Below are 22,160 nucleotides of genomic sequence, written 5' to 3' on the forward strand. Positions count from 1 at the left end.
AAGATTTCCAGATGGATGCAGAAATGTATGTAAATTTAAAATTATTTCTAGATCAGTAGTAGTAGTAGTGATATTTTCTGTCCTTCAGTTTTTTGGGGTTTTTCTGTCTTTATTCTGGAATGTGATTGATCAGCTCAGACGATTTCTCAATTGTGTGGAATTGCTACAATTGAAGGTTTCAATGTGCCCCCCAAATTGGTTTTGTGCTTTGTTTTCCGCCTCTCCTCTCATCAATCTGCATGGATTACTCATACAACAGGAAACCATGACGCCAAGCTCTATTAAGTGGGATGGAAGGACATGATATCAGCATTTATCTCCCACTTAGTAGAGCAGCCTGAGGACAGACAGAGCAATGGAGAAGGAGAAAATGTGATTTCAACTCTTCCCAACCGGACTCGGGCTTTTGACTTTTATGACTTTCTTACTAGGCTATAAAACATGGGAAGGTCTTGTCAGGTCACGAACAAATTCGCTTTGCTGTTCCCATGAACAGTGATCAAGATCATGCCAGATTGTCTGCACTCTGTGCACCACAAGGCGGGGAGAGACCATTTCTACTTTTCCCCCTACATTTGGCATGAAGTGATTGCATTTGATTGGATAAACTGACATCTGTGCCTTTGAGGCCAGGAGGCAGTCTGTCAATTTGTTTTATTTTGCAGGGAATAAAAAAAAGCATTATTTGTTTACAGATGAATTATATCTGACATTCAATGCACCACCAGGCCAAACTGGCAACATCAGTCAGAATATAGCTGTACAGATGTGGAAGTTTCCTTGTTACAGCATTTCCTTAGCAAGTACTAAATAATAAATAAAACTATATTCCAATTTGCCACCGCTGTAGCCATACAACTAGAACAAAGAAAGTATTGTAGTGATAGTGAATATAAAATGTTGAATTAAAAACACCTGGTATGTATTTAGCATGCAAAAAAAAATTGACGTAAATTTACTTACAAGCATGGTCATGGAACCAATTAAACTCGTAAGTGAAGGTACTAGTATCGTTCATCCCTTTGTCGCTTTTATTGTGCAGTAGCGCCCCCAAGTGGCAAACACGTGGTCATAGCGTGGACGGTTGAGGTTGTCCTGGATTATGCCTGAAGGACCTATTTTTTCCAATTGTTTATTTTTATTTATTTTTTTATTTTTTTTACATTTAAAAAAAATCTTGTAAAAATTGGGATTTGTGTATCTTATATTTTAATAGGTACAACATGCGATTCATTTTCAATTTGTGGCCCTAAATAGTGAATGCTCTTTGCCTGATGAAAATGTTCAAAGTCAGAGCTGTCAGACAACAAGCAGGACGGGGGACGACAATATTTCATTCCCATCTGTCAACCGATTGCAGTGGCCAAAATGTTCGAGGAGGCGAGTGAAGTGTTCGATAATATGTTCAAATCTTCCTTTCCCCTCACCTTCATCGTCTTTATCCCGGCGGTGCTCATCCTGGTGTCACCGCTCCCGGCCGAAGCAGCACATGAGTTCACTGTGTATCGCATGCAGCAGTACGACCTGCAGGGACAGCCCTACGGTAAATCCCACAATCTGCCTTTATACTCATTTAGGCCGCTGGAGTTGCATGTTTTTTCGACACGAGACGTACACCGACTTGGAGCTGAATGTAGCCCTTCGTTAAGGTTAGGTGTCGTCTCAATTTAGCTTTGAAATGATGGCATGTTGTGGGTTAGCTAGTGGCTAATGTAGCTCGCGTTGCTAGTAGGGGAAGTTGGTAAACTGTTTAAGCAAGAGCATTGTTGTAATAATCACAACAAATGTAATTTCTAGTATAAAGCGCGATTTACGATCTGGTTGAGTGACAACGTTGCGTGGAGAGTCTGGCAACGTTTAAACAAACTTATATTGTTCAATGACTTCATTCGACAGAATCTGCCTTTTATCTATCCATTAGTTTTAGTTTGTCCACATACCCGAACAATGTAATTAATATATGAAGCTTCTTCATTATTTATGTTGATCACGGTTGGCATTGGGTCATGAAACCTCTTAGCCAATGTGGCTAAACAATATAAACATCTCCTAGCCACACTTGCGTGTAGTTAGCCACAACATCACGTGTGTTTATGTGATTAAACCTTGTCTTCACCTATATTCGATTTTGATTCGCCAGCGTGGGCAGTATTGGCTTCGCTACATCCTTTTTCAATTAGCCATTGGCAAGGGGGCAGACGGGCACACGAACCCTGATGTTGATAGAGCTGGTAACATAGTAACTAGTGGTTGGCACGTCTGCCTGACAGTTGTGAGGTTCAGAGTTTGAATCTCGGCTCTCGCTTTCCTGTGTTTCCTGTGTTTGCATGTTCTCCCCAGGCTCGCGTGGGTCATGCCAGGTAAACCCATGTTCCATGCTTTCATGCTTTCTTTAGAATACTCACCTGCCTTGAACTTCATGTGACTGAGAGCAAAGTAACCAGGAATACGAAAGCATGGTTAGTGCGTATGAGCCGGAAATACTCAACTCTAAGTAAAAATACTGAAATTCACAGGTCCAATAGTTTGGCTATTTAAGCCTTCATAAAGTGAGTCTCTAACATGGATTTAGTAGAAAGGTGTCAATTTCTCTGGGCCTCAGGAATGCGTGGACGATTTTAATTTATATTTCACGTTTACTGAGGGACCATAGAGACAATATTATATCCCAAATACAAGAAAAAGTTGGTTTGGTAAAATATGGCACCTTTAGCACATTCTCTACCAGACCTCTCGCCCAAAGTCAGCTGGGATAGGCTCCAGCTCACCCAGCCATGACTCAGAGGAGAAGCGCTATAGAGCATGGATGAATGAGTACGTGGAACCAGTTCTTTTTAGGGTCGGCTGACTTTGGATGCATGGTGGAATACCCCTTGGACTGTACCCGACCTGGGCTGGCTCATATCGACAAATTCACACTCAATGGACGATTAAGAGTTTTCAATTATGTCAACGTGGAAGGTAGTCACAGTATCTGTAGAAAACCCACACAAGACCGGTAGAACATACAAAGTCCACACAGGAAAGCAGGAAAGCTGAGATTTGAACCCAGACCCTCAGAACTATAAAGTAGACATGTTAACAACTTGTGTCTTCAAGCTGCTGTTTTTATTTCATACATGGTCTTTATTCATCAAAGATGGAACTTAGCTAAACTTGTTTGTGGTTTTCCTCAGGTACCAGAAATGCCATCCTGAACACCGAAGCTCGTACTGTGGAGGCGGAGGTGCTAAGTCGCCGCTGTGTCATCATGCGGCTGGTGGACTTCTCCTATGACAAGTATCAGAAAGCCTTGCGCCAATCGGCGGGGGCTGTGGTCATCATCCTCCCCCAAAATATGTCCACTATGCCCCAGGACATAGTGCAGGTATTCACTTGTGCACATTGTGTCACATTAAGAAAAAGAGACTTTCTTAAAATAGCATTGCAGTAAATTGTAGTAAAAATGAGGCAGATTGCAAACTAGACCCTGTTTGCTATAATCTGTTGTTTTCACGTGCGTTTTTTCTTTTGACCTCCCAGTTGGTAGCAGTTTTGCAAATATGCTGCATTTTTCCCCCCCCCATAACTTCACTCTTCAGCTTCAATCAACAGCATCTTTTACACAAAGGTCCTTTATGTTCTGGAATTGATCCTCCTGTGTCGCTTACCTGTAAATGGAACCCAGCGAAGGAGGATATTTCCACAACGATGTCACTTTCACACAGTGACACAGTGTCCAGCAATTAGATAATTGAGCTGTATTTACACTGCAGGTCCAAAGGGCCAATTCCAATTTATTACCTGTGTCTATTCTTTTTTTGACTATTTACATATACAGTTCAAGTGACACATATCCGATATGGCTGTGATTACACTGCGAAAAAAAATGCAACAATAACAGATTTTTTTCCACATATGGAAAAGGCCTTATTCTAATCTAAGGATATCTAATTCCCAATGCTTTTTTTCATATCGGAATTGTACCACTTAGTCGTAATCCAGCCCAAGATGTGTGACAAGGTCAGCACCAGTTTTTTGTGTGACATATAAACTTTTCACTTTCAGCACACAGTCGTCATCCCACTTTGCTTACAGTCTAATCTGGTATTGCTTCCGTAGGGGAAAATAGATGTCGACTTTGTGCCCACATTTGGTATCGTCGACATTTATACAGAATGTCCAAAATTCTGAAAAAGGGGCTATGAACTCAAGCGCACGCTTATCCTGGTTGGCTTTTAGATGGCATACATTCAAACAGTCGCCTTTCGGCGAAATTCGTCGTTTTGAACTGAGAATAGGCCATTTCCACACATCCGCCATCCACACACAGATGTAATTGTGAATATTACTCAGCGGCGGTCCAATATGCTGGCGCATCGGCCTGAGGTTCCGCCTGTGCGCTCGGGACCGGCTTTGGATAAATCACAGGAGTTGACGAGACCAGAAAAAAACACTTCCGCCGCTTCCGCTGTTAACGGTACTTTTAGTCCATTACAATGATCTGAATGTCGGTCTCTCCTTTTATTGATCAATTATTGCTTATTTATCAACTATTTCGTGAGCGAGACTACGACTTAGACTTCCGCATCGGCGCTGTTTGCTCACCAATCAAACGACACAAGAAAGTCACATGACCTCACACATCATCTTCTATTGGGCTTGGGAAGGTCGTTGTTACCATGAAGGCAACGGTGCGCAACTCGTCGTGTTTACATTTAGATGAACAAAAACAACAGCTTTCATGTATTGTAGTATTTGTCTGGCACTGTCTGCCTAAACGTGAATATTTCAGCTCACTTATAACTTGAGAAACCACCGTGCAGTAAATTGCAGGTGTTTTGACTGTGCATACACACACGCCCACACACAGCAACATCAGAATTTGCTGAATTTGCATTTTATTTTGTAATTTAAAAAAAAAAAATATTTATGTTCATGCTGTGGTTAAAAAATCTGAAGTTACTCACTATTTACTCAGTACTTGAGTAATAATTTCACTGTGTACTATTTACTCTTACACAAGTAATATTTTGGATGACTACTTTTTACTTTTATTTGAGTCACATTATTGTCAAGTAACAGTATTCTTACTTGAGTACAATATTTGGCTACTCTACCCACCTCTGGAGCGGACATAATTTATTGCTGCTATTATGTTTAAGCAACATTTTTGCACTGGTCTTTTGTATTTTTGCGTTGAAGTGCTGCGGGTCGTAGCCTTGGTTGTGATCCCAGTGGAACAGCAAAGCACACGTAACTTAGGCGACATCTGCTAGTCCATCTTTTATTAATTAGGAAACGTGCCTACATTTATCTAATTAGTTTACGGATGTTAAAGTTAAATGTATTAAACGACAGAGCGACGTTAGGGATTATGTCACAACACAGAATGAACTAACTTCAAATTTAGCAATGGCCAATAAAAATGGAAAAATATTGTACTTAATATTTTCCTGGAGGATGCATTTTGGATTAGCCATTGGAGTTGGTAAAAGTGAAAAATGAAGTGAAACAGACAATGATTGTAGTCAATTCTTTTCCAGAATGAGAGTGCTTAAAGAGGAGGTTGCTATTCATGTGGCACAGCGTGAAGCTGGCATCAGGTGCAGATGGAGATGGGCCTGGCTCAAGTTGGAGGCCAAAACAAAAAAGCAATGAGGCAAATTTAATTTGAATCCTAAATTGGTACATTAACATGTACTTGAGCGGCGTAAATGTGTTTATTTTGCCTTATTGTACTCTTCCAGATTGCTTAATTTATGTTAATGTCCAAAACATTTTCTGTGGGAGCCCGGGGAATCCCCCCTACAATGTTTTTTATTTTTTGTCACATTTTTCATGCCTTTGGTGTTTGCCTGTGATGGTGGTGCTAAAGAGCTTTTCACAGCAGATCCTCATCAAGTGCTTTTATGATACAGTATGACCACTCTGTTTTGAGGCTTTTTCTCACTCTGAAGCATTTGACAAAGAATATTACTTGGTACTGTCTTTGGTCATTCCAGATAATCACATTTGAGAATGTTGCATTTGTTGTGACTACTTAAGATCTCGCTGTCCATTACATTAGTCTCTCTTGAAAGCAAAATTAGTTTTTTCGAGTAATCCTATGGAAAAATGTTTTGCCAATCTTGATCTCTTTTGAAACTGTGTTTTTTGTAGCAATTCATGGAGCTGGAGCCGGAGATGTTATCCACAGAGACCATCGTCCCGGTCTACTTTGCCATGGAGGATGACGAACTGCTGTCCATTTACACCCAAACCCTCACGTCCTCCTCCTCCCAGGGAGCCTTATCGGCAGCTGAAGGTGAAAACCCATAGAGTCGAGGTTTTTCATTCTGCATCGCCCTTGAAAATGTTTGCATTGACAGAATACAAACACTCATTCCAGCAGCTAGACTTAGCTTGTAATCATAAACATAACACTCTCGAAGTCCTTTAACTTTTAGTTGTTATTCTGTAGTATTGCTGCATACCGCCACTGCCAATGGCTTCCAAATGGTCACTAGTGGTGCTCAGAGCAAAGCAATGAGTGACTGGGCCATCACCAGTCTGGAGGTGAGTGAGTGAACTGATACTAGTCTGCCTTGTTTCTTAAAGGTCACCAATTAATACATGTGTTGTTATTCATCAGGGCCGCCTGACTGGTGTCGGTGGAGAGGACCCACCCACAATCGTGGTGGTGGCTCATTACGACTCCTTTGGAGTAGCTCCGGTATGTCTACCATTTTGGAAACATGTAATATTGCAAAAGGATATTACTCTAACACATCCATTTGTACTGTGTGCAGTGGCTGTCGTATGGCGCCGATTCAAATGCAAGCGGAGTGTCTATGTTACTGGAGCTGGCCCGTCTCTTCTCCAAACTCTACACCTACAAGAGGACACATGCTGGGTGAGCACACACTAAAGCAGATGAAATACACTCAGAGGACGCTTCATTAGGTACACCTGCGCTATCCAGCAGTCTTTTTTAAACTTAGAACTTTTCAAAATGTTTGCTCCTATGAGGCCTATGCACATGCAAGAGGAACAGCAGCTAAAGTCATGGATTGCATAAAAAGACATGTTTTTTCCTGACTTTGACATGAAATCAGACTCAACTTTTCCTTTTTTAGGTCAATTAGGGTTACCAAAATTATTTCTCTTTGCTAAATGCCAGAATAATGAGAGGATTATTTTCAGACAACGAGAATAGACAATACAGTCATGGCTAAAAGCATTGGCACGTTTTTAGCCATAAATGTATGTTTTTTTATTAAATGTTTTCAAATTATTATTTTTTTTAATTTGAATTATTTTGACATATTATTTATCTTTTTACGAATTTATATTCTGGTTGTTCTTTTAAGTTATATTTAAAGTTCAGTTTTGATAGTTGAATAAATAAAGATTTTTGAAATAAATGAGTAATTGTGTTTATTAATCATGATTTCAATATCAATCAAAATGGTCGTGATTATTATTGTTTCCATAATCGCTCATCCCTTGTGTAGCGTCTCCTCCCTCCTTCACACTGCCCAGGCGCGCAACAGCTATGACGCAAACCCAAACAAACATGTTAGATCAAATAGCCAATAGCACTCATTCATTCATTCATTCATGTTCCATGCCGCTTATTCTCACTAGGGTTGCGGGCGTGCTGGATCCTATCTCCACTGACTCTGGGCGAGAGGCGGGGTACACCCTGAACTGTTTGCCAACCAATCGCAGGGTACATAGAAACAAATAACCGGTCGCACTCGCATTCATACCTACGGACAATTTAGAGCCTTCAATCAACCTACCACGCATGTTTTTTAGATGTGGGAGGAAACCAGAGTAGCCAATAGCACTCACCATAAATACATTTAAAAGTTTACAGCTAATCTATTTCATAGATATTGGCAGTGATCGCAGATCTCACTCATGGTTGATTGGTACCGGAATTGGCAGCATAGAACACTGATCGCAACACCCCTAGTTATACATAGTGTGCACAACATCAAGACACAACCTAAAACATTGATGTAATGTCAATGCTAAGTAAATATTGTATTCATTTTATAATAGATTTATTCTTGTAATTGCAATGCCTTGATTTTAGTGAGGTTTGTACTGAGTAATCGCCATTAATGCAACTGTACTGATAATTTCTTAAAGGGGCTTAAATAATACACTGTAAAGATGCCAAATACAAAATAATCACTAAAACTTAACGTATCGTATCATGAATATACGGGTCCAGTACAAATTCTGACAGGGCCACTGCGACTTGACTCACAGTGGCCTGACAGGGCCACCACTCAAAAAGGCTTGACGTCAGACCATGCTGGAGTTGCAATCGGGTCACCATTTAGTCTCCATTTCAGTGAGATCGGGGTCTAACATCCGTAGTTTGTCTGTTGATGAGTAACACAAATACAGAAGGACTGGTATAAATCATCTTTTCCATTTAGTCCTCTCTCTTGCTTCTCTTAATTTTAGCACCGCCTCTCGTCCCTCTTCATATCTCTTCCAGGATGCATTTCTCGCTGAAGGGCTACATGTTAGGGCGAAAGGGCCTAATGGTCATCCAATTGCACCGATATTCTCAGCAAAGAAAAAAATATCACAGCTAAATCGCTGTGGTATTGCAAACAGTTTTTAGCATGACACAAAAAGAATGAGGGAGAAAGTTAACCGAGCTGTAGTGACGGTCTGCCGATTGACTGCTCAGTGAACATACCCTGTTATTTCTTCATAATAAATTATTTCTACATTATACTGTATTTATTGGGTATACACACACTAAACGTTTTGTCTACTACTATTTTAATTATATATATTTCAATTTGAAACATTACTCTTTTGGCGAACAGTCTTATAGGCATTATTTGACCTGTATTGTAAAATCCTGTTTCAGATGGTCAAGCTCAATTTGTAGAGCATTGCCAAGTGACACTCTTGACACTTATTTTCTTGTCTGAATGGAACACATCACTGTCTGTTGTCCAATCAAAATCACTAATGCTCAGTTTATTTGTTCAACTAGGCAATTTTATTTATTGTCCACCCTCTGCCTCTGTAAGAGTTCTATTGAAGAATGCTCTTGTGTGTTCAGATACAACCTGCTGTTCTTTGTATCTGGTGGAGGAAAGTTCAACTACCAAGGCACCAAACGCTGGCTCGAAGACAATCTGGACCACACAGGTACACATCTCTGTCAACGCTTTGTTCTCTAATCCTCTTATATCTCCATCCGATCCACCTGCAAATGTATACTCCTTTATCCTCTCTCTGTAGATTCCAGTCTTCTACAGGACAACGTGGCCTTCGTGTTGTGTCTTGACACTTTGGGAAATGGAGATGCTCTGCACCTACATGTGTCCAAACCTCCCAAAGAGGGAACGCCTCAGTATGCTTTGCTCAAGGAGCTGGAGACTGTAAGATGTCTCTCACCTTTATAAAAACACGTGTGTGCTTTCACATTCACATACAGTGGGAGGAAAATGTATTTCAAGATGTGAACCCTTTGAAATTTCTTAAATTTATGCATAAATTGGTCATAAAATGTCGTCTGATCATCTAAATCACAAGAATAAACAGAGTCTGCTTAAACTAATACTACACAAGCAATTATATTTTCATATTTTTATTGAAAGTAAGATGTAAACATTCACAGGACAGGGAGGAAAAACCTAACTGAAACGCTACCCTATGGATTCTCCCAGAGCTAACAGTCAGATGTGAGTCAACCTGGACTCAAATCAGTGAGGCAAAATTGGAGGTGTGGCTAAAAGCTGCTCTAGCCACTAGAAAGCACACTCTTGTCAAAAAGCATTGCCTTATGTGTACCATCCCTCGCTCAGAAGACTTGTAGAAGAAGAAACATTGTTGACATATAAAGATGGGAAAGGTTAAAAAAAAAAAATTCTTCCGCTTATCTGAGGTCGGGTCGCGGGGCCAGTAGCTTTACCAGGGAGGCCCAGACTTCCCTCTCACCAACCACTTCGTCCAGCTCTTCCAGGGGGATCCCTAGGCGTTCCCAGGCCAGCCGAGAGACGTAGTCTCTCCAGCGTGTCCTGGGTCATTCCCGGGATCTCCTCCCGGTGGAACGTGCCTGGAACAACTCACCAAGGAGGTGTCCAGGAGGCATCCTAATCAGATGCCCAAGTCACCTCACCTGGTTCCTCTCAATGTGGAGGTGCTCTGAGCCCCTCCCGGATGACCGAGCTTCTCACCCGGCGGAGGAAACTAATTTCGGCCCCTTGTAACCAGGATCTTGCTCGTGACCATAGGTGAGGGGAGGAACGTAGATCGACTGGTAAATTGAGAGTTTCGCCTTTCGGCCGATACAAAGTCCTCTTCACTGCAGACACTGCACCGATCTGCCTGTCGATCTCCCGTCCATTCTTCCCTCACTCGTGAATAAGACCGCAAGATACTTGAACTCCTCAACTTGGGGCAGGATCTCATCCCCAACCTGGAGATGGCACTCCACCCTTTTCCGACTGAGGACTATGGTCTCAGATTTGGAGGTGCTGATTCTCATCCCAGCCGCTTCACAATCTGCTGCGAACTGCTTACGTGAGAGTTGGAGATCACGGCTTGATGAACCACATAATTTGCAAAAAGCAAAGATGCAATACTGAGGCCACCAAACCGGACCCCCTCTACGCCTCTGCTGTGCCTTGAAATTCTGCCCATAAAAGTTATGAACAGAATCAGTGACAAAGGGCAGCTTTGGCGCAGTCCAACCCTTACCGGAAACAAGTCCGACTTATTGCCAGCAATGCGGACAAAACTCTGACACTGGTCGTACAGGGACAGAACAGCCCGTATCGGGGTTCAGTACCCTATACTCCCGAACCACCCCCCACAGGACTCCCTAAGGGACACTGTCGAATGTCGTCTCCAAGTCCACAAAACACTTGTAGACTGGTTGGGCAAAGTCCCATGCACCCTTGAGGACTGTGCCAAGAGTGTAGAGCTGGTCCACTTGTTCCACGCCCAGGACGACAACCACACTGCTCCTCCTGAGTCTTAGATTCGACTTCCCGATGGACCCTCCTCTCCAGCACCCCTGAAGAGACCTTACCTGGGAGGCTGATGAGTGTGATTACCCCTGTAGTTGGAACACACCCTCCGCTTCCCCTTCTTAAAAAGGGGGCCACCACCCCAGTTTACTAATCCAGAGGCACTTATGTACATCCTTACTGTACACAGTTTTGATGGTGCATTGGTTTCCCCTCCTGAGACGCCACATGGTGGACCAGAATTTCCTCTAAGCCATCTGGAAATCGTTCTCCATGGCCTCACCAAACACCCCCCATGTCCCGAGTTTTTGCCTCAGCGACCACCAAAGCTGCATTCCGCTTGGCCAGCCGGTACCCATCAGCTGCCTCAGCAGTCCCACAGGCCAAAAAGGCCTGATAGGACTCCTTCTTCAGCTTGAATCCTTCACCGCTGGTGTCCACCAACGGATTGGAGGATTGCCGCCACGAAAGGCACCGACTACCTTACGGCCACAGCTCCGGTCGGCCGCCTCAGCAATGGAGGGGCGGAACATGGTCCATTCTGACTCAATGTCCCCCGCCTCCCCTGGGATGTGGGTGAAGTTCTGCCGGGGGTGGGAGTTGAAACTCCTTCTGACAGGGGATTCTGACAGACGTTCATAACAGACCCTCACAATACGTTTGGGCCTGCCAGGAAGGACCGGCATCAGAGCCTACACACCACCACGTGGTGATTAGTTGACAGCTCCACCCCTGATTTAAATGACGATCAAACCACATTTTATGATCAATTAATGCATATAGTCAAGAAATTCCAAAGGGTCCACATATGTTTACCTCCCACTGTATGTTTATTAATGTATTTTTTTTTAGTAGTGTACAAGTGCATTCCATCTGACTGAGAGGTGTTCCTAATAATTTGGTGACCCGCCACTCCTCCCAGGTGGCGGCCAGCCAGTACCCAGGGATGAAGTTCTCCATGGTCCACAAGAAAATCAACCTGGCCGACGACATGCTGGCGTGGGAGCACGAGCGCTTCGGGATCCGCCGCCTGCCGGCCTTCACGCTCTCGCACCTGCCCTCGCACCGCCTGGCCCAGCGCTCCAGCATCATGGACGTGCGGTCAGTGTCCCCCTTCCCTCGCTACGGAGCAGGAGAGCCCCCTGCTGGGTGGGTTCACGACTACACAAGGCCTGTTTTGCTACATGTCTCTGTTCCCTCAGGATAACAGAGTGTTGACATACATCATGACTAAAATTATGAACTTCAGTCAGCTGATGAGTGATAGAAATACTTTTGTCCTCACCTTTCCAGTAGCTGTCCACCCTCCTCCTCACAAACCATTTCATGATTTAATCCCTTATTCAGCTTCCCACAGGTGCTTTGCATTGTTTGAAGGCTTGAATTTTAATGTTGCACATTTTTCAGGTCTGGTTGTAGATACTGTAGGGTATTCCGTTCCATAGTCTATCAGTACCCTACGCTAATGCATTAGTAAAGTCATAATTACAATAAATATTTGTATGAAAAACACTTCTAGGACAAAAATAAAAAACAGTCAACTCAATAAAAGTAAGTATGGTGGTAACTGAGCGTGCCATCTTGAGCTGCATGGCGACGCAGGGATCTTGTTTAATGTGCATCCTGTGTCTGAGACCCACAAAAATTAGCAAGGACGCATGAAGCATATTCATACTGCATCCGTAGACGCATGGTTTAAGACCCGCCCTACGTGTGTGTATGTGTTGGTGAAGAGCTTCCACACAGCGAATCAAAATTACAAATCCTGTCTTGGTGCTAGCCAATAAGAGGCAGAGTATGGCGGGTTATCGTTCCATACAATGGACATGGGAGTTTTTTCTGGACTCGATAAATTTTCATTGTTGTGGTAACACCTGCCACGCCGCTCACGACTCAGCAAAGCCGCTGACAGAACAGTGTTTGCCCCGTAGATGCACACAACTGAGACAAAGGGAAAGTTAACTGTTTTTTACATTCGCTAGCCTGCTAGCTAACGAGCTAGTGAGTTAAGGGCTGGAGCGGCGACATTGTTAAAACATCTGTGCTCAAGGCCTCTTTTATACTCCCGCGGCCGACAACGCCCGCATTACATCACGTGACTGACGAATTGCCCCGCGCAGCACCCCTGCGTAGCTTGCCGCACACCCGACAAAAATAGTTGCTGCGCGTCGAACGCCGCGGAGATCATCTCTCGTGATTGGTCCGTTTAAGTCACGTGCTGTGATGACATACCAGGGTGCCCCTTGGTTCTACATACCATCTACGTCGCCGCCTTCTCGATCGGTTTTGCAGCCTAATTAAACGTATCATCTGGTCATCTAGGTCCATTTGTTCTGTCACGGTCGCCATTGTTGTTGTTTTGTTCCTTGTTCCTGAAAGGAAAGTAAAAACGGCTACTGGAAATGGCAAAAAAAAAAAATGCAGAGGAAACTCCACCCTGTGGTGTCCTAGCCAAGACCAGCCGTAGCGACACCCCCGACTTGGAGGAGAACTGCAGCACACTTTCATAACAGCACGCGTGGGTTACGCTCGAGTATAAAGGCAAACTACATTAAAATGTATGGCATTTGATTTAAAAACTTGACAAAGAACAAATGCTTTTGAGTAAATGTTTTTTAATTCATTTAAATTTGGCAGGCTTTAAAAAAAATGTTGGGCCTCTTTAATGGGTTAATGACTCTATACCTATGTGCCAAATGTTTAATATTTCAGTGCAATTTTTTATCAAAGATTTTTTTATCAAAGATCTTTTATTATTGTTCTACATTACAATGCCAATGTTCTTTAAAATTAAAAGTGAATTGTTCTTAAAAAGGATTGACTTGTATTATTATGCTCTATAATATCATTATATCAGTGGCATAAAAAAAACAATACTATCGTTTATTGTGATAGTTAGCATTTTATGCTGATCGGCTTTCATGTCATAATTCGCCGATCCGATCAATGACGTCATTGATCGGCTACGCAAAAGAGATTTAGACATCCGTGTTGCCATCGTGCACAGTATATTTGAATCCAAAATCTGGTTTATTTGTAACCTTCTCGTGTGTCTTTTGACGTAGTACTGTAACTATCTGACGGCCAATAAAATTATTTAAAAAAAAATAATAATAAAAAATGTCAGCGGTGTGGGACAGACAACACGTAATGCCCGGATCAGACTACAAGACAAATTTGCTCTTTCATGATTGCACTATGTCAGACTACTGCAATAAAATCTTGTATTCTGATACCACCGCGTCCCGTTTTTTACGATCATTGGGCTTTATCTTGTCAACTCAAATGCGACCAGATACACTCGTTACCGTGGCGACGACAACAAGAGTGGATCGCGGCGACTGTATTATAAGAACAAAATGGGGGAAAATGTGTGTTGGTGGTCACCGGTGGACGTTCATTTAAGGCTTGCTTGAGTTATGTTCCCGTACTTTTAATACGATACCGCTCGCAAGCAGGCAACAAAACATAATGTTGCTAACACTAACGGTTGTACGTAAATATGCCGCCGTTCTGTCAAATCATGCTCTAAAGTTTTGGTGTGGGTGAAGTAATTGAATTACAATAAAGTCATTTAATTACAGTAAGTTAGCACCCATTATTTCTGTCATGTTGTAATGTTGGTTTGACCTGACTGATTAGTATACATGACCTGACAAGAGCAGTGATTTCCAACCTTTATGGAACCAAGGAACATATTTTGCTATTGAAAAATTTCACGGCACATTAACAAACAAAAATGTCACAAAAAGTGGATACATTAATTATTGTATGTACTTCCTGCCATCTAATAGAAGACCATTCATTTGTTCTGTCCGTCACTAAGCCTCACTGGCATAAATAGATGAACAAAGATACATTTATTGTAAATATATTTTTTTGAGAAATTAAGTACACAAGTATATACAGTAAAGAAACGGGTCATTTAAATAGACACATTGCTCCATCTTGTGATCGGATCTGTGATCGGCCCCAGAAATGCTGATCGTGTAAAGCCTAATAAAAATCTGCAATATAGCGGCACTGCGAAGCCCCACCCATAGAGGATTCCTGTATATGTACTGCGTGATAAATTGCAGGGACTCAATTGTTCCAGGGCTGGGACTCATTGTTGGCAGACATGTGCATCCTGGGACTCATATAGTCTCAAGTGTTAAAAGATGGATGGCCACGTCCGTGTACATTCAAACTAGGTTATTGTGTGCCATTCATCACCTGCAAACGTCATATCGTTTGTGAAACCAGTCCTGGAACCTTTCGGACACACCTTGTATTTTCCTTTGTTGTAGGCTTGTGTCACTTACTGAAGGATAGCTTTACAGATGTCATATCTGCTCTGTTGGCATTGTGTGTTGTGGTAAAGATTAGGCATGATCAGTCTCAGTAAAGATAATCGTGCATTTGTAAAATGAGGAGAGGAGTCTATTTAAGGCACGCCACTGATTTATCCAGTGAACAAAGCACACGGCCATTAATTGAGGCATGGCATCTGTTAGAGCAGAGGCCACTATCGGGGAAAAGTAATGTGGCTGCTTTTTTTTTTTTTTACATGTAGTAAAAAAAACATTATGCAGACACCTTTCATTTGCTGTATGTGTTATCTGCTAATATGTAACAGAATATTACTTGTCTACTGCATATTTTGTGTGCGGATTTATTTGTATAAATTAGTAGTTTACCACAGCTATGAGCTTCTGTAAAAGCTGCTATTTAAATAGTTTTACAAGTGTTTGAAATTAATTGTGGAACATGTGTACAGAGGGTCCTCAGTTTAAGACAGTGGCGACGTAACCTGTGTAGTACCGCAGTAGTAAAGTCATAATTATATTCAATATTCTAGGCTATGAATGACTTGGCTATGAAAACTCCAAAAGAAAAACGGTAAGTAGGGTGGAAACTGAGCATGCCTTCGCTCGCCACGTGACAACGTATTCTTACGCCACTGTGCCCAGTAGTTCACTAGTGTTTTTTTTTCTTCCCGTCAAATTGTGGCCCTGGCCTTACTGTGTGTGTGTGTGTGTTGTGTGTTCCAGGCCACATGTAGACATTGAGAAGCTGAGCAGGAACACAAAGGTCGTAGCAGAGGCTCTGGCCCGTGTCGTGTACAACCTCACAGAAAAGGTGAAGACAGGCTAATGGAGAAGCACCAGTTTCATGTTTCATGTGTTTGGAGCTTGTCAAGTCACTGGTGTGTTCTTATACTCTCTTAGGAAGCCCCCAGCGACCTGCACATCTTCACTGAACAAATGGTGAGCAGGTTATCATCCTATGCTGTACTATGTTGACTTGTAAATCTGTGCATAAGAAGGAGCTAAAAGTAAAAGGTTCCATTGTATTTTAGTGTTGTGTATGAAATCGAGTTTTCCTCAGCTTTTATGGTGCGGGATGTATATGATGTTTATTCCGTCCAGCAGGTACAAGAGGAGCACCTGTCCGCCACGGTGGACTGGCTCACAGCACAGCCGCGGGCCGCCCAGCTGGTGGACAAGGACAGCAGTGTGGTGTCCACCCTGGAGTACCAGCTGGGACGCTACCTCAAGGATGTGAAGAAACACTACGTCAAAGCAGACAAGAGGTAAACACCGCCACACCTGCAGCGGCAAAACCTGCTTGCTAATCAGTACAGTATTTCCTCAAATAGTAGACCCCAAGCCAAACTGTGTCTCAGTTAGTCAACTTGAACAGATTTAGGGATGCACTCATACCACTTTTTTGGACTGAGTTCGAGTACAATTACTATTATTTTTCTTGTTTTCTGCTGCCTTTTCACTTGCCATACATAATAATAATCTTGATTATTCAAAATTGTTGATACAAATAAAGGCATCCGCCATCTGCAGTCGAGTATAAGTGCATCTCATTAAATTAGAATATCATGGAATATTGTTACTTTCAGTAGTTCAATGCAAAGTAAAACTCATAGTATAAATGAACTATACACAGTGACAGATATGAATTAGATTTTTATAATTTTGATGCTTATAGCTTACAGCCAGTGTTGCAGTTACCTTGAAAAAGTAACTTAGTTACTTTACTGAATACTTGATCTTAAAAGTAACTTGGTTACTTTACTGATTACTTGATTTCAAAAGTAACAAAGTCAGATTACAAGTAACGTTTTCAGTTACTTTTAGCAGCTGCCAAGTTGCAGGAATATCACTTATCCAAAGTACAAAAATAGCATTAGCTTAACCGTACCGATTACTTGGTAATATACACCACACAGGCTACAGAATGACGTCATCAACATGAACCAATAACTTAAATATTCGTGTAGATGAAGCCACATTAAATGAGCTACTTAGTGCCGACTTGACATGCCAAATACAGTAAGTACATAAACGTAAACAAGCACACCATTTTCAAGTACACTTCTCTAGAGATAGACTGTACCAACTCTGCATATTGTTTGAGTGCTGTGGTTTCCAATTGTGCGGGGTCCATGAAGGCAACCGCTTGTGCGCGTGCACGCTTGCTCCCACTATCGTAATTTTGATGCAAAGAGCGAGAAAACTTTTTTTGTTCCCTGTGACAAGTTTTCGCAGCTGTTTAACTAGCAAAGATGGCCAGCTGTTTCTGCAAGTCACGAGCAACAAATTAGGACTTGTTAAGAGATATTGTTGTCTCATAAGTAACTATTATTGGTTTGCGGAAGTAACTGTTAACTGTCTAATTACCTTCCCGGGGGTACAGTAATGTGTTACATTGCTCGTTATTCAAAATGGAGTAACGCGTTACAAAGTAAAGTAAAGTTACCGGCATCACTGCTTGCAGCTAACTCGGCTTTACACGATCAGTATTTTTGGGGCCGATCACCGATCGGCGAGTTTAAAAAAACGATCACCGATCCGATCACAAGATGGAGCAATGTGTCTATTTAAATGACCATACATTTACTGTACATACTTGTGTACTGTATACTGAGTATCCAAGCTGAGTACTATTCTCTAGTCCAGTGATTCCCAACCAGTGTGCCCTGTGCTCTTTTCAGGTATGCCATGGGAAATTATCAGATTTTACTTAATTGCTCAAAAAATTATATTTATAATAAATAATGTATTTGTTTAACACAATGTCCCAACGGCATTGGAATTGGGATTGTAAGTCACCTGTTAATTTACTGTATATACTTGTGTACTTAATTGCGCAAAAATTATATTTCCAATAAATGTATCTTTATTCATCTATTTGTGCCAGTGAGGCATAGTGACGGACAGAACAAATGAATGGTCTTCTATTAGATGGCAGGAAGTACATACAAGAATTAATGTATCCACTTTTTGTGACATTTTTGTTTGTTGGTGTGCCGTGATATTTTTCAATTGTAAAATATGTTCCTTGGTTCCATAAAAGGTTGGAAGTCAATGCTCTAGTCAGGTCATGTATACTAATCAGACAGGTCAAACCAACATTACAACATGACAAAAATAATGGGCGCTAACTTACTGTAATTAAATGACTTTATTGTAATTCAATTACTTCACCCAGACCAAAACTTTAGAGCATGATTTGACAGAACGGCGGCATATTTACGTACAACCGTTAGTGTTAGCTACATAATGTTGCGTTGCCTGCTTGCGAGCCATATCATATTAAAAGTAAGTGAACATACCTCACGCAATCGTTGAATTACAGTCCTGTCCCGAGCACCAGTGACCACCACCACGTTTTTCCCACTTTGTTCTTGTCATACATGTGACGCGATCCATTGTTGTTGTTGTCGCCATGGTAACGAGTGCATCCGGTCGCGTTTTGAGTTGACAAGATAAAGCCCCGTGATCTTGAAAGACCAGATGCGGTGGTATCGGAATACGAGATTTTATTGCAGTAGTCTTGCAGTCTGATCCAGGCATTACATGCTGTCTGTCACACACAGCTGACGTATTTTACATTTTTTGGAAATAACTATTGGTTGTCAGATATTTACAGTACTACGTCAAAAGACGCGTGACAAGGCTAAAAATGAACTAGATTTTGGATTCAAATATATTGTACACGATGGCAATGAGGAGTAAATGTCTTTTGCGGAGCCGATCAATAACGTAATTGATCGGATCGGCGATTTATGGCATTAAAGCTGATCAGCACAAAATGCAAATTATCGCCCGATACCGATCAAACCAATCAGATCGGTGTAAAGTCTACAGCTAACAAAAACCCCAATTTCACCATATCAAGAAATTAAAATGTTGAGAAAGAAACAACGCAAATTATTTGTAATATAGTAATTAGGTAGGAATTAGTCTTCTGAAAAATATTTTCCTGTTTTTTTTTTTAAACTCATCCTATGAGGTTCACATTTTAATTTGAACTGCTGAAATAAATGAACTTTTCTCTGATATTCAAATTTATTGAGCTATGCAACTTTATATGAGGAAAAACGGTAACTTCTAGACTTTCTCTTTTGAACTCAACTGTAGTTTGTTCTAAACATGACAGCCTTGTAATTGTGTCTTTCAGAGATCCAGAGTTTGTGTTCTACGATCAGCTGAAGCAGACCATGAATGCTTACAGGTGAGCATCTTCTTACCAAGGTTGTTTGAAACCCCAAAAGAACATTTAAACCAAGCGCAACAGAAATAATTTAATTACCCAAATTCAGAGTCATGCTATTGTTTTGCGTGGTGTATTTTTAACTAAAACTTGTCCAATAATTACCGTAATTTCTCGTGTATAATGCCCACCCATTTATAATATGCACCCCCAAAGTTGATCTCAAAATTCTGGAAAACCCTTCTACCTATGTATAATGCATTTTTACAATGCATGATTTTGCTTCTACCCATATGATGAAAACATGAAGTATTATCTGTATTTTGATAGTTTTATCAAAGACTTATTCTGAAGTTAAGCACTTTATTTGAATACGTAATTCTTTGTATTTACTTGCTCTTACTTTGAAATTCACAGCCCTACTTTTATTTAATAAATAAGAAAACACACAGTTGTGCTTATATGTTTGATTACCCAGGCAGAATTTGTAAGATGGGTACAATTCTTTAAAGAAAACATGAACGGCCCGGCAAAACACACTTAATTTTATTTTAATGGGATTCACTAAACTGTCAAGCATTTCAGAAAAGCATTATCATCAAACAAAACATAACCATAAAGAAATTCATGATGGTTGTTGTTCAGTCATCGGTCTTATTTTAAAAAACAAAAAAAACTTACTTGTACTTATTGTACTGTACATATTATACAGTCATTCGTACCTCTGTCATATTGGAATAAAAGTGTAGGCTCCACCTTTCTCATAACCTCTAGGTGGCGGTGGTATATTGGAATGAAAGCGTACAGCTTTTTCATAACCCCGAGATGGCGGCATAGACTTATAAAATGGGAAAGTTTTTTTTCCCATTTTCCCCTATATCCATGTATAATGCGCACCATTGACTTTTGACATTTTTCGGGGGATAAAACGTGCATTATACATGGAAAATTACAGTACACTGTTCTTGCCTGTCCTCCCGACTAGAGTCAAGCCCGCCATCTTTGACCTGCTGCTGGCCATCTGCATCGCTGCCTACCTGGGCGCCATGTATCTGGCCATCCAGGTAAGCCTCGTCTATATTTAAATCTGTCAAATCAGTGAGTGATGAGATTGTGTTCAAATGTGTTTTTTCTGTCCCCCCCCCCAACAGAACTTTGGAGTATTATACAGCGTGGCGCGGAGAGTAACCCAGTCCAAAGTGAAGGCCCACTAAAGTCGACGACGACACCCTCAAACCCCACAAACTTTTCCGTTTATTATTTTTGACACACTCTCAGGGTGCTTTTCAAAGCTGCCCCAATCATTCCCATCATCCTCTGCTACACACCTATGATGTCACTTCCTGTCCTTGCTGCCAACTTGAAATCTGCACGCTGTTGCAAGTGGTTTGACACTCCCCCCACCTCCACCCTCGTCTTCACCAACGCACTGTTGTCCCTGGCAGCTAGAGGGATGCAAATGTGTCTTCCTGTACAAGGACTTTTTTTATTTGGAATCTCTTGAACCAAACCGCAATCTTTTGAGTGAAACTACCTTGAATCGGTTGGATGTTTTGAAGTCATCCACCACATTATACTATGTGGACACATGATTGGGTCAAAGTCCGACACCTTGAAGACCAATACGGGGAAAAAGTTAATGATTGAAAAGCACCCGAAAGTCCGCAGTAATTAGTTGGCATCAACTCTTACTCTTAATTTAAAATGAGCCGTGTATTAAAAACACAAGCCCAACCGAAATATTGTTAACCAATAAAGTTAATGTGAAGTAGTATATAAGTCACCATTCATGTTAAATGACGATATCAGCTCCAGTTTGTCCCCCTTTTTAAAAAAATAAAAAGATACAGTAGATGTTAGTCAAAATTGAATCCTTAAAAGTGATTCTAATTGTGTTTGTGGCTTGTGTCTTTGTGTTGGACATTTTTATTCTTACTTTCCCAATGTCCTGTGTTTTAACACAGCTAAAGGTAAGAAGCCACAAGTCCATTTTCTTTTCTAATCACAGCTTTGTGTGTAAGAGTGCATCTGCAGTTTGATAAATGGCTTTTTTGTTTTTGTTATCACTGTGTTATGACCTTTTGCTGATCGTGGCTACTTTTTCAGTCCACAAGGTGGGTAAAGTGGTCACAACCAGACAAAGGGGGGGGTGGTTAGTCTTAAGCGCACCAGTGACTATAGTGAAAAGAGAAATCTTAAGAACACCTGCAGGTAATCTTCCGTTTTTTGTGTTACTGCATGACTTGTTCTTCCCCAACTCAAAAGCCACACTTTCATGACAATTAATTTATTGAACTTTGGCACACCTGAATAGTGGTCTTTGCAAAAAAGCAAAAGAAAATGTGATTAAAAAAAAAAAATGACAAAATAACTGTCTGTTTTTTTTTCCCTACTAACTTGACGCCTTTTTATTTTAAATGAACCAAGAGAAAATCTGAATATTCAATTTAGGGGAAAAAAGTGCATACATTTTTGGTAATTTTCAATTTAGGGGTTAAAATTCTATCTTCAAAAAAAATCATAACATAATTTTAGGTAAATACGGTATCTCAATTCTGATTCCAAATTAGGGTTTTACGACTGTTAGGTATTGAAAGTAGGTTTTTAAAGTGATTGGGACAATTGGTGTTTCAAACAAGTGTTGAGGATTAAAACTTGGGTTTCAAGGCAGGGTTGGTGTTTCAAACCTTG

At 41.2% G+C, this 22,160-nt stretch overlaps 1 protein-coding gene across 5 annotated transcripts; it reads left to right on the top strand.

Moving 5' to 3' along the window:
• Positions 1–1,278: 1,278 nt before the first annotated feature.
• On the top strand, positions 1,279–21,532 carry ncln (nicalin). Of its 5 annotated transcripts, none has more exons than XM_061778383.1 (15): positions 1,279–1,543; positions 3,177–3,367; positions 6,142–6,286; positions 6,443–6,537; positions 6,614–6,694; positions 6,771–6,874; positions 9,062–9,150; positions 9,244–9,383; positions 11,899–12,125; positions 16,010–16,097; positions 16,187–16,225; positions 16,388–16,551; positions 19,437–19,490; positions 20,455–20,533; positions 20,621–21,532. In XM_061778383.1, the coding sequence occupies exons 1-15, from the start codon at positions 1,369–1,371 to the stop codon at positions 20,681–20,683; spliced, it is 1,734 nt and encodes a 577-aa protein (XP_061634367.1). In that variant the 5' UTR covers positions 1,279–1,368; the 3' UTR covers positions 20,684–21,532. The 5 variants fall into 5 exon arrangements, with proteins under 5 accessions (XP_061634367.1, XP_061634368.1, XP_061634369.1 ...); XM_061778384.1 differs by having other exon boundaries at positions 16,391–16,551; XM_061778385.1 differs by having other exon boundaries at positions 11,899–12,077.
• Positions 21,533–22,160: the final 628 nt, after the last annotated feature.

Source organism: Phyllopteryx taeniolatus, chromosome 7 (genome assembly GCF_024500385.1).
Source record: "Phyllopteryx taeniolatus isolate TA_2022b chromosome 7, UOR_Ptae_1.2, whole genome shotgun sequence".
Taxonomy (NCBI): Eukaryota; Metazoa; Chordata; class Actinopteri; order Syngnathiformes; family Syngnathidae; genus Phyllopteryx; species Phyllopteryx taeniolatus.